At 46.0% G+C, this 27,718-nt stretch overlaps 1 protein-coding gene across 2 annotated transcripts in view; it reads right to left on the bottom strand.

The window, feature by feature from the left end:
* Positions 1 to 27,718, bottom strand: part of IFIH1 (interferon induced with helicase C domain 1) — a 52,076-nt gene that overhangs the window by 21,825 nt on the left and 2,533 nt on the right. Inside the window, exons 1-6 of one of the 2 annotated variants that reach the window (XM_077319897.1) lie at positions 16,757 to 17,694; positions 12,720 to 12,876; positions 11,424 to 11,552; positions 5,092 to 5,172; positions 1,499 to 1,722; positions 217 to 427 (exon numbers count right to left, since the gene is read on the bottom strand). In XM_077319897.1, the coding sequence (XP_077176012.1) occupies positions 217 to 427; positions 1,499 to 1,722; positions 5,092 to 5,172; positions 11,424 to 11,552; positions 12,720 to 12,876; positions 16,757 to 17,209 (1,255 nt within the window). In that variant the 5' untranslated portion in view covers positions 17,210 to 17,694. Of the gene's footprint in view, positions 1 to 216; positions 428 to 1,498; positions 1,723 to 5,091; positions 5,173 to 11,423; positions 11,553 to 12,719; positions 12,877 to 16,756; positions 17,695 to 27,718 lie in introns of those variants that run through there. The other variant, XM_077319898.1, reaches the window with a different exon arrangement.

The following is a 27,718-nucleotide window of genomic DNA, read 5'->3' as shown; positions in this document are numbered from 1 at the left end:
TAGGCCAGTCACTGTTCTTTCAGAGCTCTCTCAGCCTCACCTACCTCACAGGGTTGTGGGGAGAGGAAGGTAAATAATAATTCACTTCGGGACTCCTTGAGGTAGTGAAAAGTGCACCATATAAAAACAGCTCTGCTCTTCTCTATGACTGTCAGTACAATCTTATTACTCCAGTATAAGCACATGGGATTTCAACTTCAGAACAAAGGCACATGCCTGCTAAATAGACCCCTTCTTCAGCGTCCCTGTCTGCATTCAGCAGGGCATTCTCCAGGATCTGAGCAGTACAGATTATGACATCGTGACTTCGGACGACTTCAGGGAACGAAATTTTCAGCTGAGTTTCACCACTCAGTTTGGTGACTCTATAGTGGTGCTTCAGGAAGGGCTGAAATTCTTTCCAGAAATGCTGATCCACTAAAGGCACCTGAAGGAATTATTCCAAGCAAAAGCACACATAAGGATCAAAACAGAGTCGGAGTCCAGATTCAGATGGGATACAGAAAAATGTGCAGGCAGGCTTATGCCTTGAATTTTGTTGGTCTTAAAGGTGCTGAAAATTTACTCAGACCAACACAGCTTCTACACTCCTGAATCCATACACATAAGGATGGATTTTTTTTAATTGTCCTGTTAAAACTCCACACAAAGTGCTATCCATGTAACATTACCTTGGCAACGTGTAGGGTGCCCTGGTACCAGGTCCTTTTAAGCATGAACGACTAAAGCAGGGGTAGTCAAACTGCGGCCCTCCAGATGTCCATGGACTACAATTCCCAGGAGCCCCTGCCAGCGTTTGCTGGCAGGGGCTCCTGGGAATTGTAGTCCATGGACATCTGGAGGGCCGCAGTTTGACTACCCCTGGACTAAAGCAACAACACACATGGGTCATGGATCACATTTTTTGTGGGTGTAAAGCTGGGGCCACCAGTGTTTTTGAGCTCGTGGACACCCTTGGAATTTTGACAGAGGATGGCCACAACTACAAAATGGCTGCCACAGGAGATAGAACCAACCACAATATGTTGCTCTAGGAAGCAGTGCCACACACAGACAGAGCAAACCCAAACCTAGGGGGAAAGGGCTATTTAAAATACACGAGAAAAACATAAAATTGACATTGTGGTGGCAACTGCTGCTGAAATGTTATTTTAATCTACATAGCAAATTAGGTCCCCTGGGGCCAATCAGAAACAGAATCATAGAATAGAATCATAGAATCATAGAGTTGGAAGGGGCCATACAGGCCATCTAGTCCAACCCCCTGCTCAACGTAGGATCAGCCCTAAGCATCCTAAAGCATCCAAGAAAAGTGTGTATCCAACCTTCAGGGCAGGTCCCCAAACTTTCTAAAAACACCTGGTGGGCACCAGGAAAGATATAGGCAGGCAGAATGGAGCCCATGAGTGCACCATGCTGGGGACTCCTGGTTTCAAGACATGCCTTCTGTCCCACAGGTAGATGCTTGTATGACACATATAAAGGATAGACACCATACCTTGTTGACAAGGACTATAACTTTCCCCGGATTCCCTTCTTTTATCTTCTTATCCAAATGGTGTTTGGCAATATAAACAGCCACACGGGTCTTGCCGCTGCCTGTGGGGAGGCAGATGATAATATTCTTCCCTTCCAGAGCCGGTTGAGCGACTTCCAGCTGATAGTCTCTGAGACTGAGCTCCGGCTCAGGTGAGGATCTCTCGTCTCCATCATCTGCATTGTCTGTGGGGACAGAGAAACCAATTTGTGGTGGGCTCTTTCAGCGCACGGCACTTTATTTCAAGCTGCATGTTTAGCTGTAGGCAAGGCCTTGGATCCTAAGCCTTGTTTCCATTTGTGCAAGGCCCTCCTCCACTGCAGAGGTAGCCCTATGTTGCAGGCCACGGCTTCTGCGTCAGGCACTTCCACCCATGTAAAGCTGCTTTCAGCTGGGGATGATGCCTCACCATGCTCTCCTTGCCACTGTGAACGGAGGAAACGATCATACCTGTGCAGGGGGGAGAGGGGCTGGGAGAAAATAGCTCCAGACCAATGTCTTTCGATGAACCCCTAAGTGCCTAGGACTAGAGCAGGGGTGGCCAAACAGTGACTCTCCAGACTACAATGCCCAATAATTGTAGTCCAAGGGCATCTGGAGAGCCACAGTTTGGCCACCCCTGTCCTAGAGGGAAATGATCCATAGAGTAGGCTTTACATTTCCTATACAAAATACAATCTTAAGGTAAGGATCATGTATATCAAGAGCAACATGCAACGAAGGGGACTCGTCTATCTATCCATCCATCCATCTTGTATCCCGCCCTTCACAGTGTCTCCAGGTGGCTAACAAGTGTAGGATTTCCAATAAAACTTGTAAATTAAAGAATAAAAATAATCAGTAAAATACCATATTAACATCACAGCTCCTCCATAAAATCAACAACCAGAACCACACCTCATTGGTCCCAGCGTGGGTATAATTGGGTGACCCGGGCAAAGATGGTAAGATTCTTACCCCAGAAGCCAAAAAGAACCAGCCACGGAAGCTCTCAAACTATGTACGAAATCATTATTCTGGAAATTAAATGTTATTCGTCTCTAAGGAGCCAATTGTTTTAATTTTCCAAGTTAATGGGCCACCTAATTCAGCCCTATCTTAACCAGGGGAATTAATCTCACGGAAGCAAGAAAGCACCCGATAACATGTCAAGCTGAAGAGCAAGATGTTTCCCAAACAAGATATTTTCCTATGGAGCAATTAAGGGGGAGAAGGAGAATCGAAGAAACAAACTGCATTTAGAAAGGACATTATAGGAATTAAAAAGGCATGAAAAGTCAATTGTCAAAATATTGTGACAGTTACGGAAAGGAACAGCACTGACTGGAATGGGTGAAAGATCTTCATCAAAGAATTTCTAATGCTGTTGGGGAGGGTGTGTGGAATTTTCTGTCTAGTCAAACTGTCAATATAAGCCAATGATAAACACCATAATTGTTTGTAGTTGGTGTGAAGCATGTTGTGTTTTTTTCTGTACCCGCAAATGTATTAAAAGCCAACTAAATTAACAGAATGTAATGAAGCTTGCTGAAAATAATGGAAATCTCCCTCGAATTGAAGCCTGCATTTTGTTGGCGCAGCTAAAAGAATGCTTCGTTTAACTACTGCTTTTGGCACAGAAAGAGTTTTTGTCTTTTTCCTGATAGGAGACAAGGGGATGTAGTGAATCTTCAATCCCTTTGGTTTCTGCTAGACCAGTGGTTCCTAATGCCGCGACCCCTTTTGGGTTGCCGCGGCCATGGCAGCACTGTGGCGGCAGCCTCTGCAACCCCTGGGAAAAGGGTCAATTGACCCCCATAGGGGTTGTGACCCCAAGGTTGAGAACCGCTACATTAAACAGACTGGAGCCATCTTTCTGATGATACAAGTCCAGACTGTCTCTGCCGTCTCCCACAATTAACCTTTTCAGGGTCTTTATAGATAGCACCCACATGAGCCTCTTGTGGAGCAGAGTGGTAAGTAGCAGAAATGCTGTCTGAAGCCGTCTGCCCATGAGGCTGGGAGTTCAATCCCAGCAGCCGGCTCAAGGTCGACTCAGCCTTCCATCCTTCCGAGGTCGGTAAAATGAGTACCCAGCTTGCTGCATGGGGGTAAACGGTAATGACTGGGGAAGGCACTGGCAAACCACCCCGTATTGAGTCTGCCATGAAAATGATGGAGGGCATCACTCCAAGGGTCAGACATGACTCGGTGCTTGCACAGGGGATACCTTTACCTTATAGATGGCACCCACTTTGGGGTTCTCATGCATTGCTCACAGAAGAGGGGTTGGCTTTTATTTTTCCACTTTTTTCCTGCCCTAATGAGTCGCTAAGTGGCTTATAATCACCTTCCTTTCCTCTCCTCATAACAGGCATCCTGAGGTCAGTGGGGCTGAGAGACTTCTGAAAGAACAGTGACTGGCCGAGGTCACCCAGAGGGCTGCATGCAGAGGAGGAGTGGGGGAATCAAACCTGGGTTTCCAGATTAGAGTCTGAAGCTCTAAATCAGTGGTAGTCAACCTGCGGTCCTTCAGATGTCCATGGACTACAATTCCCATGCGCCCCTGCCAGCAAATGCTGGCAGGGGCTCATGGAAATTGTAGTCCATGGACATCTGGAGGACCGCAGGTTGACTACCCCTGCTCTAAACCACTGCACCACACTGGTAAGACCCTAGTCATAAACAGATTTTGAGCCTGCTGCTCTTAACCACTATACGACCCACACCATCACAGGAGCAAATCTTTGCACCAGCTGTATTTTCTAGAATAAGTTGACCAAAGTTCCAGAAATACAACCAGGTGAAAGAGTGGCCATGGCTCTACAAGAGAACAGCAGCAGTAATGCAGAGACAAAGTTTTTGGATGAACTGTCAATGGCTGTTGTGGGGTTTCCAGGCCGTGGTCTAGGAATATTAGTCCCTGATGTTTCATTAGTACCTGTGGCTGGCCTCTTCAGAGGTAGGACATGGCAAGACGGGAATCTCTCTGTGCCAAAGTGATTCTCATCTTGCCATGTCCTACCTCTGAAAATGCCAGAAAGTTTATAAATATATATATTTTTAATTCATTATATTTATAGGCTCCGTCTTACAGGCCTGTGGAACTTCATTAGCTCTGGCAGGGCCTATAGTTCTTCCGGGACCGCATTCCACCAGGCAGGGGCCAGGGCCAAAAGGTTACAGCTGAAACATCAGGGGCTAAAATTACCAGACCACAGCCATGCAGCTTGGAAAACCCACAACTGCCAGTTTTGGATGAAGTGAGACAGGAAGCAGGTAGTTTGGCAAGAAAGCAGTGGGAACAAAGCAATCAACATGTCTTGTGGTGAGATCTTATGCACAGCCATATTCTTCTAAGCCGAATGAAGTCAGTGGTTAGAAGTTAGAAGAGTGCCATGCACTTACGTGGGAACTGTTAACTACTGCGTCCACGGACCATTCACGTAACAAACATCTCTGTCCTCGTTTTCCAACACTGGCCTGACACACGGCAGCTTTTGATTCACTGCGCCTGTTGAACGTGCTCTTCTAGATCTTATTTCATGCTTGCTAGAGTACAGTGAAGGTCATACCTGAATCACCACTGGGGCTGACTTGACTGAGGCTTTCGTTGGCATCAGTGACACTTGCGTCCAGCAAGCTGACATCGGATTCTAGTGGACAAAACACACAAGCACGGGTCACCCGAGAACGTTTCGTGACACAACGTCCTATCTGGCACAGGTTGTTTCCAACTTGACTTGTCAGAACTACCCTCCTTTGTTATATAACATGCCAATTTAGAAGGAGGCATAAGCCACCTTTCAGGGGTAATGAATATTATGTAGTAATTTATGCTGCAAGGGAAAGGGGTCATTAAAGAGTCCATTACCTTGAGAGGAAATGGATGATTTTCATAAGTATGTTTATTGAGAAGGGGGGTGTGCAGGTTGACCCCAAAAGCCACACAAACAGCCTTGAACACCAGGTTTAACAACACCCCTCCCTAAGGCATCTTGACTACTTATCTGTTTTTCAGACACAATACAAAATGAGCATCTTCCTCTAAGCCTTTGTACTTTGTGAACAGAGTACTGATGGACGGTTGTTTAGGGTTACGGATAGAATGGCCTTCAGTTCTGTCCCGTTTCAAAGCTTGCCTTCGGATAGATCAGCTTGCCTCAAGTTTTTTACCACTGAGAACCCCCTGAAACATTCTTCAGGCTTCAAGAAACCTCAGAAGTGGGACCCCAGAAGAGGTGAGATTGTGCAGAAGATGGTTGGGAAGCTTAGCAGTGTACACAGCTACCTGGGGCTCCTTCCCTTCCCACCCCCTCCAGGCCCATCATTGGCTATTTTGGTAGAAGGAGGGTTGGGTTGACATCACCATATATGATCACCTGATCAACGTTTAACATAATTTAAAAAATATATAACAATTAATTAACTCCCACCCATTTGTGACTTTCCAGGGCCATCACAAAACCCCAGGGTTACACAAAACCCTGGTTGAAAAAGCCTGTGCCAGACGATCGCTACACAGACACAAATGCTGCACACCTAAGGTGCCTTGATCTTTCACATTATATTCTGTTCTGCCCCTTGTACGTCTAAGCCCATAAATGCATTTCTTGTGGAGCTTTTAAAAGAGGTTAATTCCTCTTGTGTGGTCGAGAAACTAATTTCCCTTCTCTCTGAATCAGCCCAATTACGTTTCTTGTAGACTGATCCAGTTTGCCTTGGTAGCCAAGAAATTATAAGCTACAGCTGCATTTAAAGGTTGAACTGCTTAACTTCTAAGAAGAGTGTGTGTTCCAATGGATGTTGGCTTGCTTCTGACTTCATCATGTGATTGTGTTTGCTGTAGGTTGCCTTTCGTGTCTCCTAACCATGGACTTGGGCCCTGGTGAGTTGGTGAAAAAGAAATGATTACAACCTTCTAACTGATTGTCCAGTTATTGGAAATTGGCTTTGTTTCCATACTGAAGACCAGGATCTGATCTCTATTTCTTCTCTATACAGGAAAAAAAGTTCCTTTCTTGGTCCGGCTTTGCTACGTACAATGGACCATGAGGGAAATAATTTATATAGCATTTTACAGACTTACTAAGGAATTATGTTTTGACTAAAGTTAAGGGTTGTCGTAACTCGGCCTTCCAGATAGAGCTGAGCTTGATAGAAGCTGGCACCAGAACTAGAGGACTGTTTTGAAATATGCTCTGTTTACTATAAGCTTGAAGGAGGAGTCCTGATCTGGTGACCCTGCCATGTCAGAGGTATGAGATCAGAGCTTCGGAGCTAGCCTGGAGACTTTGGGGGAGGGCCAAAGAAGAAGAAGAAGAAGAAGAAGAAGAGTTGGTTCTTATATGCCGCTTTTCCCTACCCGAAGGAGGCTCAAAGCGGCTTACAGTTGCCTTCCCATTCCTCTCCCCACAACAGACACCCTGTGGGGTGGGTGAGGCTGAGAGAGCCCTGACATTCCTGCTCAGTCAGGACAGTTTTATCAGTGCCGTGGCGAGCCCAAGGTCACCCAGCTGGTTGCATGTGGGGGAGCGCAGAATCGAACCCGGAATGCCAGATTAGAAGTCCGCACTCCTAACCACTACATCAAACTGGCTCTGGACCTGGAGATGACTTTGAGGGAATGGCATTACTACATTGACCCAGGAACGTAGCCAGCCCTCTGAACCAACCCTCTGAGGCAAATGTACAAATTTGTACTGGGTGATAAGAGCAAGTCCTTCCCCGTCCTGTACAGTCTGGACCCCCCAGGAGGGGCCTGCCATCACCCCCAGATTTACATTTGGTTGCCACAGTCAGGAACAGATGATTGAAGATTATGGATCTAACGTGGGATGGGATTGGGTGATCGCCTTCTGTGTTGGTTTTATCTGTTTATATTGTATTTTATGGGTTTTTATGCTTTATTATGTTGTGAGCTGCCATGACCCAGTTTGTCTGGGAGTGGCGGGATGTCCAATAAATAAATATTCTATGCAACTTTCTGTTCTTGGCACACAGTTATGGTGGACATGAGCGTCCTCTGTGCCTGTCTTCTTGCTGCAGCTAAAATAATAAGAAATAAAAAGGCCTTCCAGTCTGGTGTGTTTTGGAGTAACTTGCGCTAGGCAAAGGACCCTGGTTTGGCCCCAGGGCCAATAGCCCCATACAATACACTCTGCCTTGCTAGCTCAAGAGTCTCCCATCACCAGTAACTATTCCAATCCTTTAGAACAGGGGTAGTCAACCTGTGGTCCTCCAGATGTCCATGGACTACAATTCCCATGAGCTCCTGACAGCAAACAATGGCAGGGGCTCATGGGAATTGTAGTCCATGGACATCTGGAGGACCACAGGTTGACCACCCCTGCTTTAGAATGTTTCCTTCCCTCTTTGCATTCTGTGATGCCCAGGAGAAAGGCAGGTATACAAGTATTTCAAATAACTTAGAATTTGGAAGAGGAGTAAACAATCTGTATTTGGCTTGTGACGGAGAAAGTTGCTAGAAGGTTTCTGGCAAGCAGAAATAATTTCTAATGTTACTGGGGGCAAACTGCTGCGAGGATAATTTTAGGTTCCTCTGTGCTTGCTCACCATGTATATATCTTTGGTACTCTTTGCACACAAACTAATCCCAAGAAGCTCCGTTCCTTAAAAGGCTGTCTTGGAATTTTCCTGTTCCGTGGGAAGGAGGGGCAGGGAGAAACAAAACATATTTCAATCAGCCCAGATTTATGGAATTGTGGTTGTTTCATAGCTAAGCACTCCCTCTGCTGGCAAAAAATGTGAATTTAAAGGGAACTGTAAACTCAAGATTCAAATGGATAGTAGCCGTGTTGGTCTGAAGTAGCATAATAAAATCAGAGTCCAGTAGCACCTTTAAGACCAACAAAGATTTATTCAAGGCGTGAGCTTTCGAGTGCAATGGGGGCACAATGGAGGAACAATGGGGGCATTCTGTTGAGGGGGGAAGAGTGCTTGCACTCGAAAGCTCACACCTTGAATAAATCTTTGTTGGTCTTAAAGGTGCTACTGGACTCTGATTTTATTGTCAACTCAAGAGGCATTGATAGTGGAGTGCAGGCTTTCTCAAACAGGGTTTCATAAAATCATGGGGTTTCTTGAGGGCCCTGGGTTTCCCAAATGGCTAGTAGTTAATTTTTACATATTTTTAAAATTTGCTAAACATTTATTGGGTGATATGACCATATATGGACCTGCCCTCCTCCCCAAAATGGCCAACAATGGGCCTACAGGGGGTGGGAAGGGGCCCCGGGTAGGCGTGTACACAGCTATTCTTCCCAACCATACTCTGGGCCAGGGGTAGTCAAACTGCGGCCCTCCAGATGTCCATGGACTATAATTCCCATGAGCCCCTGCCAACATTCACTGGCAGGGGCTCATGAGAATTGTAGTCCATGGACATCTGGAGGACCACAGGTTGACTACCCCTGCATTATATTATCCTCCAATGTTTCACATCCATCTCACTGGGTGACCTTGGGCCAGTCAGCATCTGAGCCTTATAGCACAAGGTTATGGAGGGGGGGGGTAGCAAAATACTGCCTCAATTGTTTCCTGTGTAACTTTAGTTCAGGCTTGGGCCTGTAGATTCTTTAGTAGGCCAGAAAAAATCTTTTTCTTTATGGTCTGAGCATTCCTCCCTAAATGCCTAGCCTTGAATTATCTTCACCTGTGGCCTTGAAAAATTGACACAGTCTCTGATAAGGTAATGACTCACAGATGCTCCCAATTAGGGTTTTGAGAAATGGGTTTTTAGCTATTTGGGAGTTAACATGCCATCCTTGACTTAGGATTGACTCCTTTTGGTCAGCCTGTCTTGACACCAGTAATTTTACTGGCTCATTAATACAATTGGCAGGTAACTCCTGATTGGTTTAAGTGTCCAAAATCCCACATAGAGAAAAGCCGCAAACAGTTTAACTTGTAACATGGTTTGAGTCAGACTTTTGAAACGTTTTGTCTGTACACTTCTTGTACCTGCAACCTGCATTTTGGACTCTGGACTTTGAAATACTACCTCAGAGCTTTGCCATTCTGTCTGCTTTTGAGTATGATGTGCTAGTTAGTAATATTTCACAATGTGTTTTTTTTCACTGATTAGTATAACGATTTATTTATGTGCCCCCTAACTTTTTAAAACCCTTTGACTGATTCTTGAACAAGCTAAGTCCAAAATCCTTACCTTGGCTTATTCATGCTACCCTACCAGATAAAAACCTGAAGCTTTGTGGCCTCTTGTCTCGGAATAGAGTCAAAATTCCTGTTAAGCCTTGACAGACCACAAGACTGCCTCTGGGTCTTGAACGCCTTGGGAAACCATTCAGAGGTGGTGGCAGTACTACCCTACGGGGAGGTTGGTGTTTCTAACTTCCTTAGTTTTGTAATTGTTTTGACCCACTCATGGACACCCCCCCCCCTCTAGCTGATGTTTGTGGACTTGGCCCCGGCTGGGAGTGGTGTGACCACAGGGGAATCATAGCATACAAGCAACCTGGAACCGCCAGGAGGAAAATTTAGGGAAACTCACAAGCAGGGTGATTTCCCAATGGCATAAATATTTGGACCAGACTCCAATAAGTATCAAGACTCCAATAAGTATCAATATGGAGACCAGATACATCAATCACCATGTTAGAACTAATCTAATGTGAAAAATGAGCCCATAGTTTCTCTTGGAAAGTTTATCAATATACCCTTTACTGTCCGTCAGGTGACTGCTAATTTTTTTTCCAGGTGGGTTTTTTAAGAGACATTTGAGACTGCAAAAGTCAAGAGAGATCAACAGAATTGTGCTCTGTTCACAGAAAGTGCTGAAACAGCATGGCAAGCTATGGGAGGAAAAGGTGACAGCTTCATGTTCAAAACAAGGGTGTCGCTGATATACCACGTCAAGAATTCAGTTGCAAGTTAAAAACAAGTCATGTTAAAAACATGATGAAAAAACTAAGCAGAAGTCAAAGACCTGGGAGAGGTAAAGGCACTAAGGACTAAACATTGTTAAAAACTTCTGAAAAGTTCTCAGTCAGCACCTGAACAATAAAAGGACGGGGGTCTGTCAAATGTATCTGTGATGGGCATTCAACTCTTAGGGAGCCACTGTAGAAAAATCTCTTGTCTCAGAAAGCTCACGCCCTGAATAAATCTTTGTTGGTCTTAAAGGTGTTACTGGACTCTGATTCTATTGTGCCACTTCAGACCAACACGGCTACCCATTTGAATGTGCTTTGAAGTCAGCCCCCACTGACTTCAGCTTGATTAAGACTGCCATCCTAAGCAGAATTACTTCCACTGACTTTGTGTTGGAAGAGTTTAAATATGCAGAGCCCCGGGCTGCTTAAAAGTATAAAATAGTTTTATTATTAAGAGAAGCAACTAGGTAGAGAAAGAGAGAAGAGAGACATAACTCTTCTCCTCTCAACCTCACAGGGTTGTCTGCGGTGGGGAGAGGAAGGGAAGGTATTCTGAGACTCCTTCTGGTAGTGGAAAGTGGGGGTTAAAAGCCAACACTGATTCTTGTAACTGTTGTCTGATATCATGGTTGCTGGTTCTGGAGACAAGCAGGGAGGAAGAATGCTCAAAGGAGCAGGAAGTCTTCTAATGAGCCCAGCAGGACACTGGAGGGGAATATTTGAAAATGATCCAGAGATTCCTATCTTAACTATGCTAAATACACAGATTCTCTGCTGCCCCTTGCAGGGTACTCTTTATATTCTGCTCAGTCTTGCACACTGCAGATTGTGCCTATTCCGACACTCAGAAGGGGGTGGCTCTGCTTAGGATGGTACTGGTGGTTTGCCAGCTTCATGGAAGTCTGATAGAAAGTACAGCTCATCCCTTGTAACTTGTAAAGCTGGGTCTAGCTGTGCCAAGGATCTGCAAAAGAGATCAACAGACAGAGCACCTGCAACAGAAGAGGCCTCCCAGAATGAAGCGTTCTTCTCGGTGGCCGAACTGTCCTCCATGTCAGTTCCTTTCTTCAGCTCCTCTGTGGTTGTGGAAGTGTCGGCAGATATCCCATTTTCATAACATTCTGTTGACCGAAAAAAAAAACAAATCAGAATGCTTGGCAAATCATTGCTCGAAGAAGGGTCAAGGGATTTCGTGGCTGGAGTCAGCTGGCTGTTGTGGGTTTTCGGGGCTGTGTGGCCATGGTCTGGTGGACTGACCTCTAGCTGGCATCTTCAGTGGTAGGATATGGAAGAGGGCACAAAGAGATTCCCATCTTCTTGTCTGAAGATGCCAGCCAGCGTTACAGACAAAACGTCAAGGACGAAAACTACCAGACCACGGCCACACAGCCCAGAAAACCCACAATGGCCACATTCTGTTTCCTTTAAAACAAGCAGCCAGACTCTAGATGTGGTCAAAACGCAGTTGGTTCTGCAGTTCAGTGAACCATAAGGCAAGAGAACAATGGCTTTTATTTAAATTTGGTGAGTCACATTAAGGGCACTCTAGAAGTTGATGGCAAACTTCTTTTGGACAACGGAGGGTTATGATTTTGTCTTAGTGAATTCCCCAAGATAGCATACAGGATTTTTAAGCGGTAGAAAAGAGCAAGGGTCCAGTAGCACCTTAAAATTTGTGGCAGGATAGGAGCTTTTGTGAATTACTGCTCACGTTCTTCAGATGCATGGCCTTTATTATGGAGTGCTCTGTCAGGGGCTTTTCTCCACCCAGTCTCCCAGTCCTTCCAAGAGAGAATGACCCAATGCTACTTACAGACTCCTTAGAAGTGACTAGGAGACCTGCCCCCACCCCCAAGGAAAATGAAAGGTAGAGAAGAAGATGGGCAGAGATGTTACAGAAAAAGAGGGAAGTTTCCTGACTGGGTGATTGAGCCAGTTGTTAGTCTGGGTTGTATAGCATTAGCTTTGTTTTCTTTCCACAACACATCGTGGGCCAACGGACCTACAAAGGTTTCTGGACTGAAGGAGAGATTCCTCTCCTCCAGAACAATAAAGCTGGGCTTCCTTCCACCAAAAGTGGAGGGAAGGCAGTTCCACACTTATTCAGGTCTCCTAGACCAGGGGTAGTCAACCTGTGGTCCTCCAGATGTTCATGGACTACAATTCCCATGAGCCCCTCGTGGGAATTGTAGTCCATGGACATCTGGAGGACCACAGGTTGACTACCCTTGTCCTAGACCTTTCCAAGGTAGAACTGCCAGTTTTAATAGTCATAACAATGAAATCACCAGTTCCCTGTCCACTGAGTTCATCGGCAATCTCTTCATGGCGAGCTTCACGCAAGGCAGCCAGAAATGGAGAGAACCACTCCTTCTTCCGCTCTATTCTGTTCAGCAATTCCCTCACAGCTTCTGGATTCCCACATGTGTCACATAGAACTCTCACCTGTTTAAGAGATGGAGGGGGGAAATAAAAGGTGGGGAAAACTTAAAACAGTGATACTTACCCCGAGATTTCAGAGAGTGACAATCACAATTCCCTTCTATTAGAAGACCCACACAACCACTGTATAGCCTGCACACTACCCAATGCAAACAACAACACGTAACTATTGCATAACCCTTTTGATTACCAAAGTTCAGCTGAACATATATGCCGACCTCACCCCACTAGCCAGCTCCTGTAGCTAACAAATTCCCCACTCCGGGGACTCCAAGTCACTGTGAGAGCCAGCTTGGTGTAGTGGTTAGAAGAGTGGACTTATAATCTGGCCAGCCGGGTTTGATTTCCCGCTCCTCCCCCACATGCAGCCAGCTGGGTGACCTTGGGCTCCCCATGGCACTGATAAAGCTGTTCTAACCAAGCAGTGATATCAGGGCTCTCTCAGCCTCACCCACCTCATAGGGTGTCTGTTGTGGGGAGAGGAAAGGGAAGGTGATTGTAAGCCGCTTTGAGACTCCTTCTGGTAGAGAAAAGTGGCATATAAGAACCAACTCTTCTTCTTCTTTGACATGAAACAGCACTCAAGCTCCAGCATTCTTCACAACTCTATTAAAAACAAGCATTAAAGTTTCCCTTTCAAGCTTTTAGTTCACAGGTGTGAAACTTACGGCCTAGAGGCCAGAACCTGCCTGCCCATGGCTTTAACCGGGCCCAAGAACAACAGGTGTGAGAGAAGAAGGTTGAAGCTGTCAAGAATTACCTAGGAAAGGGCTAGACAGGGCAGGGTGAAGAGGCCAAGGTAAAACCGTGTGGCCGTAATGGAAGTGAAGGTGAAGAAAAAAGGGGTGTGTTTTTTCCTCTCCTCTGACTACAGATTGGCAAGGATTGGAAATCCAGCAATGGGGTGGGGCTGGAACTGAGCGGCTAGCACTGCTACCACCACACCAAACAACTTCGTAGCCCAGGCTGTGTGGGAAGGCATTTAAATAGAGAGCCAGCTTGGTGTCGTGGTTAGGAGGGTGGACTTCTAATCTGGCGAGCCGGGCTAGATTCCACACTCCCTCCCATGCAGCCAGATGGATGACCTTGGGCTCACCACAGTACTAATAAAGCTGTTATGACCAAGCAGTGATATCAGGGCTCTCTCAGCTTCACCCACCCCACAGGGTGTCTGTTGTGGGGAGAGGAAAGGGAAGGCGACTGTAAGCCGCTTTGAGCCTCCTTCGGGTAGAGAAAAGCGGCATATAAGAACCAACTCTCCCTCCTCTTCTTTTTTCTAGATCTAAGTCCCTTTGAAGGCCTCCCAAGCCGCCAAGAGGCTTCTCTCCACAGCAGGATCAGCTGCCTGACAGCCTATTTGGACAAACAGGTCCGAAATTCAATGCCAGGGATTCAGTTTATTCTAGCTGTACCAAATCAGGAAAATGCAGATCCTGAAAAGGTGCCAAACTTCTTTCTGGTGCACATCCTTATCATGATTTCCACCTGAGGCCCCCAAATGCAAACAAAGAACAACACTTCCAAACTGATTTGAAACTTCCAAAACATGCAGTGCTTTCGCTGCTGTGTGAAGAGGGTCAGGAAAACCACAAGCAAGGAAACAGTCCGGAGCAGGTGGAATGAGGAGAGCACCTTAGGCAAGAACTCAAAAGTAGGTCATGGCTATATTTTTGCCATAGAGAAGTGTGTTCGAACATGGTTGAAAACAGACACCCTGTGAGGGAGGTGAGGCTGAGAGAGCCCTGAGATTACTGCTCAGTCAGAACAGCTTTACCAGTGCTGTGGCGAGCTCAAGGTCACCCAGCCGGCTGCACGTGGAGGAGGAGCGGGGAATCAAACCCAGCTCGCCAGATTAGAAGTCCGCACTCCGAACCACTACACCAAGCTGGCTCTTATATAAACTTGTATACCACCACTCCCAGCAAGTTGGCGGGGCGGGGGGAGCTTCATGCTCTTTACCAGGGCAAACAAACTGAAATAAAGGGAGTGGCTAAAGAAGGGTAGAGCCAAAGAAGGTGAACGAACTGGAACGGGCTTGGCAAGAGGAAGAAGGAAATATACCAAAGGGAAGAAAGAGCCTGGTTATACTTTTTTACCCAGGGACCACAAAGAGTGGCTCTGCATATCGCAGCAAACCCATATTTTGTCCCAGTTGGCTTAAGTGCTGGTGCTTTGCAGGGGTGGTTGACTTCTCTCTTTCACAATTTACTTGCTCTTTAGCTTCACTCACTCCCTTACAGATGCTGTTTGGGCAGGCTTTGCACTCACTGTTTTTACAAACTGTCCTTCCCTCTTGAGATGTCAGTGTTTTTTCTGAAAGACTACTGGAGTTCAGCCCACTTTGTCAAAGTTATAGACTTTTAGTTCTTGTCTTGAACTAACATATGGATTGTGCCGAACATGGAGTGCGCTAAACAAATTTGTTGGTCGTGCATAGATCTGACTGTCAATCGTATGTTGTAGAAACTGAACTGGGAAGGAGGGAAGCCAAGTTCTGAGCTCAGCCTCCCATGGAACTTACCGCACAAACTTCTTGGGTCAGACTTTCTCTTTCAAGGTGTTGTGGAGGCAAAATGAATAGGGGAGAATTATGTATGTCATGCTAAGATCCTTAGAGAAAGAACAGATTAAAAAAAAAACATTACATGCCAGCTTGGTGTAGTGGTTAGGAGTGTGGATTTCTAATCTGGGGAGCCAGGTTCCACGTTCCTCCTCCACATGCAGCCAGCTGGGTGCCCTTGGGCTCGCCACACCACTGATAAAACTGTTCTGACCAAGCTTTTTCAGTCCTGGCCCTCAACCTGGTGGAATGAGCTCCCAGGAGAGCTAAAGGAGAGCTCTTGCAGTTCTGCAGGGCCTGTAAAATGCAGCTCTTCCACCCGGCATTTGGTTGAGGCTGGGTGGTGGAACATCAATTGGATCCCTCCCCCCCTATCGCTGGTGGGTGCATGAACAGTCCTGCACATTGCTGGAGAGGATATAGAGATGGAAATGATATAGAGATGGGAGTGGGATGGTTTTTGGGTTTGATATGTTGTTTTAATTTTCTTGTTTGTTTCATATTTTACCTGATGACGTGAACTGCCTGGAGCCAGCTGTGCTGGGATTGGCAGTATACAAAGGAAGCAATAATAAAATAAACGTCCCGCCAGTGTGTGCTCCTGGTTACTTTTGCTTTATATCGATTGGATCTGGCAGTAGGGAGCTGGCTGCGCACCGGCCAATCATAATCGCGAAACTGCGATCTTGCCTCAGAACACAAGCTCCCGTCCTCAGCAGACCCACATACACAACATCCCCACTCTCCCCAGGCTTGACTCCCAAACCTCCAGAAACGTCCTGACCTAGATTTGGCAACCCTAAACTCCAAAACCTTATTTCAGGAGTTAGCAATTTCTCCTGCGTCACCATTTTTATTCCATGCTCTGGTTTTTAAGTGTCCATCTCCAGCATCCTAGACTCTACTGGGTAGACATGAAGATCTGAACCAGAAGAACCAAGCTAGAGTCCAGTGGCACCTTTAAGACCAAGGCAGTTTAGTTCAAGTACGGTTGCCAGCTCGGGGTTGGTAAATACCTGTCGACCTTGAGGGTGGAGCTGGGGGTGGGCGGGACCTCAGTAGAATATAATGGTAGGAGTGTCATGCCCCCCCACGCCAGAGCAGCCATTTTCTCCAGGGGGAACCCAACCTCTTTTTAGTCTGAAGATGACCGGTGATCCCCAGGTGGGGCCCGGCATTCAAGGCATAAGCTTTTGGGTGCATGCACACGTCTTCGGATACCTGCGGGCGCGCGTGTGCCCACCAAAGCTTAAACATCGCACGGAACTTCGTCGGTTTTCACGGTACCCCCGAACTCAACGTTTGTCACCCGAGGAGACCTACCCGCTCCAAGTCCTCGTCCTGGAAGAGCTTCAGGCGGACGCACTGCTCGGCCACCTGCACGGCCCTCAGCTCCTCCACCAGGCGGCCCATGAAGATCTCCAGCAGGCGGGCGCCCGTCTCGTGGGCGGCCTCGAGGGAGGGCGTGGGCAGCTGCTCGAGGCTGGGGTCCACGTAGGCGGCCGCCTGGAAGCCCCCCAGCCGCAGCGCCTCGGCGAACTCCTGGCACAAGCCCGGCGGCCGGCGCGGCTCGTCCTGCAGCGCGCCCAGGAGCACGTCGGCGGCGGCCGTGTCGCCCTGCGCCTGGCTCACCCTGCGGACGCGCTCCCGCACCTCGGCGCCCAGCGAGGGCATGTAGTCCAGCACCCGCTCCACCTGCAGGCCCCGCCGGATCTTCGGCCTGAAGCACGACACCAGGTACAGGATGGCCTCGTCGCGGGAAGGCGCCGACGCCATGCTGGGAACGGGCCGTGCAGCAGAAGCAGCAGCAGCAGCAGACGGACGCCCTTTCGACGGGGAAGGATTCGCCTCGCTGGCCCGGAAAGCTCCGAAGCCGCTTTTTCGTGTTGCCTTCGGGAGGGCGCGCCGGAGCCGGGCTCTGCGACTTCGGCACTGGCCGGGCGTCGTCTCCGGGCGCTTATTTAAGCGCAGCACTTTCGGTTTCCATTCCTGCCCGGCGCCCCGTCGGAGTTGGGAGCAAACGGCACAAGCGCCAAGCCGGGGACGGTGCAGGAGGGAGCGGAACGCCGCGGTTTCGGTTTCTGTTCCTGCCTGGAAGAAAGATGAAGGAGGGAGAGCGTCCGGGGAAAGCCCTCCGGGAAGCCAGCGCAGGGAGCGACGCTGAGTCAGCGTCTTTGACGTATGGAAACGAAGCGCGCCTTGGCCAGAGATAGCTGGAGGCGGTGGCCGTGTTAGGCCGAGGCGGCAGAGCCGAGTTTTGAGTCCAGCGGGCACCTCGAAGACCAGCCAAGTTCTGTTCCAGGTGTGCAGGTGTGCACACTTCTTCAGATGCTCTGAAATGACCAGGCCATGTAGAGTTGTATTCCAGGTTAGAAGCGTTCCTGTGCATGCACCTGTCCTCAGATACAGTGGCATGGGAATTACCATTACCAGACCATACATACAGGTGGAGGGTGAACAATACAGCAGAATCAGGATAATAGAGTTGGAAGGGACCTCCTGGATCATCTAGTCCAGCCCCCTGCACTATGCAGGACACTCAGAACTCTATCGCTCATCCACTGTAACCTGCCACCTCCTTAAGCCTTCACAGGATCAGCCTCTGTGTCAGATGGCTATCCAGCCTCTGTTTAAAAATTTCCAAGATGGAGAACCCACCACCTGCCGAGGAAGCCTGTTCCACTGAGAAACCGCTTCAACTGTCAGGGATTTCTTCAGATGTTTAGACGGAATTTATTTTGCATTAATTTCATCCCTTCTTAGGATGCATGCCCAAATTTCCAGGGATTGCTCAGCTTAGATCCGGCAACCCTTCCCCATCATACCCCACTGGAGGCTGGGGTGGACGTTGACCCAAATTGCAGCCAGTGTTTCTACAAAAGCTATCACAAAACCGCCCAAAAGTGAACCAAACTGGTATTAAAATGCATTTAATTTGGGGGGCATCAAGCCACAGGTGACTTAGGGTGATCCCGTAGGGTTTTCAAGGCTAGATAAGGAATTTGCCATTGCTTGCCTCCATGTCATGACTGGTATTCCTTGGAAAGAATCCCATCCAAATACTAGTCACAGGGCCAGCCCTCCATAGCTTCTGAAATCTGATGAGATTGAGCTAGCCGATCTCAGGATATCTTTTAAAAGATTTTTTTTTTAATTACCAGTTCCAAGTGTCCCTACATTATCAGTTTCTTTTTTTCTCCGCATGGTTTAGTTTCATTTCATAAAGCCTCACATTTAGTAGTTTCCTTCTTTTTAAATCAAATGCTCATTCTAGTGCTGGTTTAATGGTCAGCCAAGGGAACATAATTAGCCATTAGGTCCCATTTATAAAAACATAATCTGAGCATTTAAATTTAAAAATTCAGAATCCAGAACATCCATCTTCACGACAAGAACAAATTGACCAGATTCATGGCTTTGCCCAGAATGCATAGTTTATGAATCTTTGTGTAGCCTTGATCATACGGCATTATTACCTGGTGTTTTTTGAATTTTTAATGCCAGCAGGTTACTGATTTGCTTTTTAAAAGATATAAAACTTCAATATATCTAATTCCCAAACTGTTTAAATCTGTGGAGCCACGAACAAGTTAGGTGGATTTTTCTGCGCCCCTGAAAATAGCCCCAGATTTGCAGGAAAAACTGAAATCTCTTTTTAAAAAGGGGATTAACCCCCACCCCCCAAATAGGAGTGCCTGTACCTTTAAGAACAGATGCTGTCAGTGGCCGTTGCTAGGAAACCACAACAACATTGCCAGCCATGGGTTTCTATCAGTAAAAGGCCAGATTCAGGGGCAGTGCCATTTCAAGGCTTTTGGAGCCTTTGATGGAGTACTCATCAGGACCAGCTGCAATCACTGCCTGACTTCTGTGACGCACTCCGGTCCAACCTCCAATTAAACAGCAGCTACCCTATGAAAGTCAGTGTGGTACAGGGGTTCTAGATTAAAATCCCTGCTTTACTGTAGCTCACTGGGTGACCTTGGGCCTGTTACATTTCAGTCAAACCCAGAGATGCCCAACCAGGGGTCTGAGGTCCCCCAGGGGTCCACGGGAGATCCACGGGGTATCCATGGCCTTTCCCCTCATAGTTTAGTGCAGGGGTAGTCAACCTGTGGTCCTCCAAATGTCCATGGACTACAATTCAGATGAGCCCCTGCCAGCAAATGTTCATGGGAATTTAGTCCACGGACATCTGGAGGACCACAGGTTGACTACCCCTGGGTGGACTTGGTCACAAGCTAGGGAACTGGCTGCTTCCGTTGCTCTTCCTCTCAAGCGTGAGCTGTCCCATGGTTTCTGGGTGGGTGGGTCTGCATGCCTACTCCCACGTTCAACTGTCCCTCCCTCCGTTCTCAAGCCTGCCTATTAATTCAGGGCCATGATGCTATCAGTTCTGGTGACATGTAATTTCCAGGGTGTACAGCAGGGAGGCGTGGCCAACCAACAGCACTTCTGGAGCTCCTCGAAGCCTAAAACGTTTCAGGGGCTCCTTGGTCAAAAGGTTGAAAAAGGCTGTTCTAACCTATCACACAACAGCACGATGAAGATAAGATGGAGGAGAATACAGAGACCAGCTTTGGGTCCCCATTGTGGAGATTAGTGGGGTATAAGAAAGAAAAAAGAAATATAGTTGAAGATGGGGGGATAGATAACAGGTAGGTTGGTGGGTAAGACATGCTTAGAATAGCATACCTGAAGCACCATCTGCTCCCTTATGACCCTACCTGATAATCACATTCATCTCTTGAGGCTCAAGTTCCCACACTGCACAGGACAAATCGCATTTTTGAAGCACGGATTGTATTGCAGCATGCCACTGTGGAGTTCCCCCCTTCCCCAGACTCTATCGTTCTTTTAGGCGCCACCCCCTAATCACCAGGAATTTCCCAACTTGGAGTTTGCAACATTTGGTTGCCTCCATCCAGTTTAATACCAATCAGACTTAGGGTTCTGGGTAATAACCTTCAAGGCTATATGAAGAAGCACGTCTGGCCTCGACCAGGGCCTGGGCTTTCTCTATCTTGGCCCCAACTTGGTGGAATGAGCTCCCAGGAGAGATCAGGGCCCTGCCAAGTTAAAACAATTCTGCAGGGCCTGAAAAATGGAGCTCTTCCGCCAAAACTTTGGTCGAGGCCAGTGGACCAACTCCACCAACCAGAGCCCCGGGGGGGTTTCCCCTCCCACCACAAACTGTACCCTGCCTATGAAGAGCCAAATCATAGTGCAGTCAGTAACAACACAGTTATAAAGTCACAACGCTCTGTTAAATGTTTTATTGTTACAACTTATACATTAGTGCCCCCTTCAAGGATCGCTGCCTTGTTGTGGCAAGGGGGCTTGCGTAGTTCAGTGAAGCTATGAGCTATGCCGTGCAGGGCCACCCAAGACGGACAGGTCATAGCTGAGAGCTCTGACAAAAGGTGATCCACTGGAGAAGGAAATGGCAAACCACTCCAGTATCTTTGCCATGAAAACTCTATGGACAGTTCCAATAGGCATAACGATATGACGCTGGAAGATGAGCCCCTCAGGTCGGAAGGTGTCCAATATGCTACTGGGGATGAGCAGACGGCTAGTACGAGTAGCGCCAGAATGAATGAAGCGGCTGGGCCAAAGCCGAAAGGACGCTCAGTTGTGGAAGTAACTGGTGGCGAAAAGACAGTCCGATGCTGTAAAGATTTTTATTCCATAGGAACCTGGAACGTCAGATCCATGAATCAAGGCAAGCTGGACGTGGTTAAAGAAGAAATGAGAAGATTGAACATCGACATTTTAGGAATCAGTGAACTAAAATGGACAGGAATGGGTGAATTTAATTCAGATGACCATCAGGTATACTACTGTGGACAAGAATCTCGCAGAAGAAATGGAGTAGCCTTCATAATCAATAAGAGAGTAGGAAAAGCAGTCTTGGGATACAATCCCCAAAATGACAGAATGATCTCAGTTCGAATCCAAGGCAAACCATTCAACATCACAGTGATCCAGGTCTACGCCCCAACCACTGCTGCTGAAGAGGATGAAGTTGATCAGTTCTATGAAGCCCTACAACACCTTCTAGAAGCAACACCCAAAAATGATGTGCTTATCATCATGGGGGATTGGAATGCTAAAGTAGGAAGCCAAAAGATAACCGGGATAACAGGCAAGTTTGGCCTTGGAGTACAAAATGAAGCAGGGCACAGGCTGGTAGAATTTTGTCAAGAGAATACAATGGTCATAGCAAACACTCTTTTCCAGCAACCCAAGAGACGACTCTACACATGGACATCACCAGACGGTCAACACAGAAATCAGATTGACTATGTGCTCTGCAGCCAAAGATGGAAAAGTTCTATCCAGTCAATAAAAACAAGACCAGGAGCTGATTGTGGTTCAGCTTCTTGTTGCAAAATTTAGGCTTAAATTGAAGAAAGTAGGGAAAAGCACTAGGCCACTCAGGTATGAACTAAATCATATCCCCGACGAATACACAGTGGAGGTGACAAATAGATTTAAGGAATTAGATCTGATAGACAGAGTGCCTGAAGAACTATGGACGGAGGTTCGCAACACTGTACAAGAGGTAGCAACTAAAACCATCCCAAAGAAAAAGAAATGCAAGAAATCAAAATGGCTGTCTGAGGAAGCTTTACAAATAGCTAAGGAGAGAAGGGAAGTGAAAGGCAAGGGAGAAAGAGAAAGATACACCCAATTGAATGCAGAATTCCAGAGAAAAGCTAGAAGAGATAAAAATGCCTTCTTAAATGAACAGTGCAAGCAAATAGAAGAAAACAATAGAATGGGGAGGACCAGAGATCTTTTCAAGAAAATTGGAGATATGAAGAGAACGTTTCATGCAAAGATGGGTATGATAAGGGACCAAAATGGTAGGGACCTCACAGAAGCAGAAGAGATCAAACAAAGGTGGCAAAATTATACAGAAGAACTATACAAGAGCGAGCTTAACATCCCTGATGACCACAATGGGGTAGTTACTGACCTGGAGCCAGACATCCTGGAATGTGAAGTCAAATGGGCCTTAGGAAGTCTGAGCAACAATAAAGCTAGTGGTAGTGACAGCATTCCAGTTGAACTATTCAAAATCTTAAAGGACGATGCAGTAAAAGTGCTACACTCAATATGCCAGCAAATTTGGAAAACTCAACAATGGCCACAGGATTGGAAAAGGTCAGTTTACATTCCAATCCCAAAGAAGGGCAATGCCAAAGAATGTTCAAACTACCGCACCATTGCACTAATTTCTCATGCTAGCAAAGTTATGCTCAAAATCCTACAAGCTAGGCTCCAGCAATATGTGGACCGAGAACTTCCAGAAGTACAGGCAGGATTTCGAAGAGGCAGAGGAACTAGAGATCAAATTGCCAACATACGCTGGATCATGGAGAAAGCTAGGGTGTACCAGAAGAACGTCTACTTCTGCTTCATTGACTATGCTAAAGCCTTTGATTGTGTGGAGCACAACAAATTGTGGCAAGTTCTTAAAGAGATGGGAATACCAGAGCATCTTATTTGTCTCTTGAGAAATTTATATGCAGGTCAAGAAGCAACAGTGAGGAGGAAGGCGGAGCCATGGCACTTGGATAGCTCGAATACTTCGAGCTCCTGTTCCACTGAGGGTCAATCGCTGCTGTGATTGACAGAATCGGGTTTTGGGTACGATAACCCACCCTTAAATCTTCTCAGGAATTCCTTGTGAATCTCTGGGGCCTCTCTGTTCCGCAGGGAAATTAATCTCCCACTGGAACGTAAGCTCAGTGTGCACAGGGTCCAGCAAGCGCCGTCCGCCATCTTAAAATCTTTTTTCCTTTTCTTCCTTTTTCAACTCTGCAATCTACAAAGCTTATTTTAATCTACAAAGCTAATTGGATACCTCCCAGCAAGACCTTCGACTCACCACAACTCTGGAGTGAAAACATCTGGCAGACATCAGATCGAGCCTGCAAACAGTGAGTGGGGTTTCCCTCGGCACCTTCTTCCCTGGAATGAACTCTCGGCGTGGAGAGTTGCTCTCGCTAATCCAAACAAGCCAGACTGACAGGACTGTCTGATAATACTGAGGGGGGGAAGCTGCCAGATTCCAAGATACTGAATCATTAATCAACGCAGAGATGCAAGTGTTTTTCCGCTTCTCCGTCTTTACTTTTCCCCCGTTTCTGGCTCTGCTTGATGCCACCTCATTCTGAGGCAGGCTAATTTTCTTTTCTAATCAGGAGAAGGACTTAAATCAACTCAATCTAATAAGTAACAGCTCTTATTATCTGTTTTATTATATCTGTTTTTCGTCTTCGAAGATAAGAGAGATTAGAGCCATGGAATCTCGCGAGAACTAAGCCTTAGAGACATTCCTTTAATTAAAAACACTGTTGCTTTCGTTAGGACTCTGTAGGACCTCTACTGGCTACTTGCAAAATTGCAAATATTAAGTCTAACAAAATTCCAAACCTGGAACATGTTTTCGTTTAAAAAATTTGCATATCTTCTAGACAAACAAACACAAGACTTGAAAGAATCTTTAAATGGTTCACTTAAAAATATGCTCATGGAGTTTAAAGGCATTAAGGAAGAAGTCTTTAACAGGAATGATGAACCAATAGTAGTGGCTGATGATAGCTCTAAACAAGATGGAAAATTACCAGCAGAAGAGGAATCTGAAATTATGGAGATAGAAAAGGGGATGTCAGAGTCTTGCAGCTCAGATAAGGACACCCTGCCTGAGAAGATATACAGCCACTCCAAAGCAACAATACTCAAGAAAGACATATGGATCTGCGGTGAAAGCAATCGATTGAAAGGAGCATCATGGAAAAACATCTGTACTGATATTGGAGTCCAGGAGGTACAACTGCTTCAAGATTTATCGATGTATACTCCGAGGGAAAGACTACAACTATACTTTCCCAGCCAAAGACCAATGGGACAGAACATCAGTCAACGGGAGTCACAAGACGTAATAAGCCTCGAAATGAGACCTCCCTAAGAAGCTTGGGGAATGGAAATGCAACACAGTGGTCGAAATTCCTTTCCTCCTTTACCTCCTTTATGTAGCCATATAGGCAATATAACTAGTTAAGAAGTTAATCTGGGGTCTAAGATCTTTTAAGTAAGCTGAATTTGTATTATTAAACCTAATTTCGCAGCGGCTACCAGCCCAAAATCAAAGCATAACTAAAAGGAGACACCTAATGGAATGGGCTTACATTATAGTGTGGGGTTTGAGATTTCCTATGATAGCTGAATTTGAATTATCTAGCATATCTATGTAGTGACTTCCAGCCTAAATTTAAAGCATAACTAAAAAAAGGTTTCTAGCTGAGGAGGTGTATATATAACTAACGAAAAATATTTTCTATTAATTAATGAAGACTCCATTTTATTATTTCTGGTATCAACAATGTATACTTATATATATTTGTTTCCCTTCTTTCCGTACAACTAAGTATTTTTTTTCTCTTTTTTCCCTTTTTCTAGTGAAAATGTGGAGGGCTCTAGGACTATGTTAAGTATAAACTGTTTATGATTGTTAAAACTATCAGAAACTATGCAAACAAATGTTGAAATGATGGTAACAAAGTAGACTTCTCTTTTTAAATGTGGTGCAAACGTGAAAAAGTCTATAAAAAGTCTATAAGCTTTGGGTAAAAGTCCATAATATTGTAGCCAGTCTATAATCTTAAATGGAGAGAAGAGGGTTTGTAAGATTGAAACAGGGAACCAAAATGTTTTTCCACAGCGCTTCCTAACCCACATACAGAGCTTCTTCTACTATGCGACGACGGCAACAAAACTAGAATTGGCCAAGAAATGGAAAACGTAAGAACTACCCTCGACAGAAGACTGGGTGAATAAACTAGCTGATCTTACCAAGATAGCCAAACTGACACTAAGAGGCTTTTCAAGAATAATGGGGCCCTTACCTGAACTATTTACAAAAGGGATTAAAAATGGGGAACCAAGTGTATCAAATGAAGAGTATAGCTCTCCTTTTCTGTACTAACAATGTAGATTGCATGTATCTCACTGTTTTCAACTCTGGAAAATAAAATAAAAACTTTCTATTAAAAAAAAAAAAAAAAAAAAAAAAGAAGCAACAGTGAGAACTGAACATGGAATCACTGACTGGTTCAAAATTGAGAAAGGAGTTCGGCAAGGCTGTATACTGTCGCCTTGCCTATTTAACTTGTATGCAGAGCACATCATGAGAAATGCGGGATTAGAGGAGTCACAAATTGGGATCAAGATTGCAGGGAGAAATATCAACAACCTCAGATATGCAGATGATACCACTCTAATGGCAGAAAGTGAAGAGGAACTAAAGAGCCTGTTGATGCGGGTGAAGGAGGAGAGTGCAAAAGTTGGCTTGAAACTCAACATCAAGAAAACAAAGATCATGGCATCCGGCCCTCTCAATTCCTGGCAAATAGAAGGGGAAGAAATGGAGATAGTGACAGATTTTATTTTCCTGGGCTCCAAGATCACTGCAGATGGGGACTGCAGCAAAGAAATTAAAAGACGCTTGCTCCTGGGGAGGAAAGCTATGGCAAATCTAGACAGCATCCTAAAAAGCAGAGACATTACCCTGCCAACAAAAGTGCGTTTAGTCAAGGCTATGGTCTTCCCAGTTGCAATGTATGGCTGCGAAAGTTGGACCATAAGGAAGGCCGAGCGTCAAAGAATTGAGGCTTTTGAACTCTGGTGCTGGAGAAGACTCTTGCGAGTCCCTTGGACTGCAAGGCGAACAAACCGGTCAGTCCTCGAGGAGATCAGCCCTGACTGCTCTTTAGAAGGCCAGATCCTGAAGATGAAACTCAAATATTTTGGCCACCTCATGAGAAGGAAGGACTCCCTGGAGAAGAGCCTAATGCTGGGAGAGATCGAGGGCAAAAGAAGAAGGGGACGGCAGAGAATGAGGTGGATGGATGGAGTCACTGAAGCAGTAGGTGCAAACTTAAATGGACTCCGGGGAATGGTAGAGGACAGGAAGGCCTGGAGGATCATTGTCCATGGGGTCGCGATGGGTCGGACACGACTTCGCACATAACAACAACAACATACATTAGTGATAATGACTGGGGAAGGCACTGGCAAACCACCCCGTATTGAGTCTGCCATGAAAACGCTAGAGGGCGTCACCCCAAGGATCAGACATGACCCGGTGCTTGCACAGGGGATACCTTTACCTTTACATTCACATTCACAATCACAATGTTTTCCTTGTATTGTATCACAGACGTCAATATAAACCAGCCTGAGCCGCAAGGGAGGGTGCTATATAATATATAAATAATAAATATAATAAAATAAAACTGTGCAACTCACTCCCCAAACAGACCCACTTGCCCTCTTCTATTGCTGTCTTCTGCCAGGAGGTGAAGACTTTTTTTTGGGGGGGGGGGGAGTCCCTCATTCCTGCGCTATTTGTAATTGTTTTTATGTACACCTTTTATTGTATATAGATAGATTTTAACTTATGGTTCTTAAGATGTGTTTTTTGCTAACCAGCTTGGTGGCCCTGATGAGGGTCAAAAAGGCAGGGGGTTTGAATTCTGTAAATAAATACATGTAGGAGAGAAGAACCAAGTGCACAGTTCTGAGATCCTTGGAGAAAGGATATAAAAAGACTGATGACCAATGAGATAAAAATAAGGATGCATGCATTACTCTAACTCAGAATGGAATATGTAATGAAGAAAGAATTCAAAACTATTTTTAGATCAACATGTGATGAAATTACTAGCTCAAGGGCAGAAATGCGGTCATGGAAACTCACTGCCACCCCCTCAAAAATGTTAATTTTATAACACCTAATGGGTCATCACAACAAAATTCTGTATTAATGACCCATGGTGCTGTGGTTTATCTGGATTTGAATATGGCACACAATCAATGTTGGTCTTAAAAGACACTAGCTCTGCTGCATTTAGAGGCTGTGTGGTATAGTGGTTAATGTTCTGATTTTTTAAGAAAAGGCACAACGCAGTCTTCTTTCTTTTAAGTTCTCCAGAACTCTTGGGTTGAATGTTAAAGGACAAAGCGGAACCAGCATAGGGGTGTATGTGAAGTGATGTCACAAATCCCTAGGAACCCTAGAGGAGGATTGACACCACTTCCAAGTTTTCCACAGAAGAGATACTAATTATCCCTACAACTTGCTGGAAACCATATGGTTTTACCATATAGTTCTCCATGATTCCTAGAGAGGCATGGCATCCGTTCCAGGGGAAGCATGGACATTTTTTTTCTCCTGTCTCCACTCTAAGCAGCAGGAGGAAATGGGTGCTA

The sequence above is a fragment of the Paroedura picta genome, chromosome 2 (genome assembly GCF_049243985.1).
Source record: "Paroedura picta isolate Pp20150507F chromosome 2, Ppicta_v3.0, whole genome shotgun sequence".
In the NCBI taxonomy this organism is placed as follows: domain Eukaryota; kingdom Metazoa; phylum Chordata; class Lepidosauria; order Squamata; family Gekkonidae; genus Paroedura; species Paroedura picta.
This window is presented reverse-complemented; position numbering and strand designations above follow the sequence as displayed.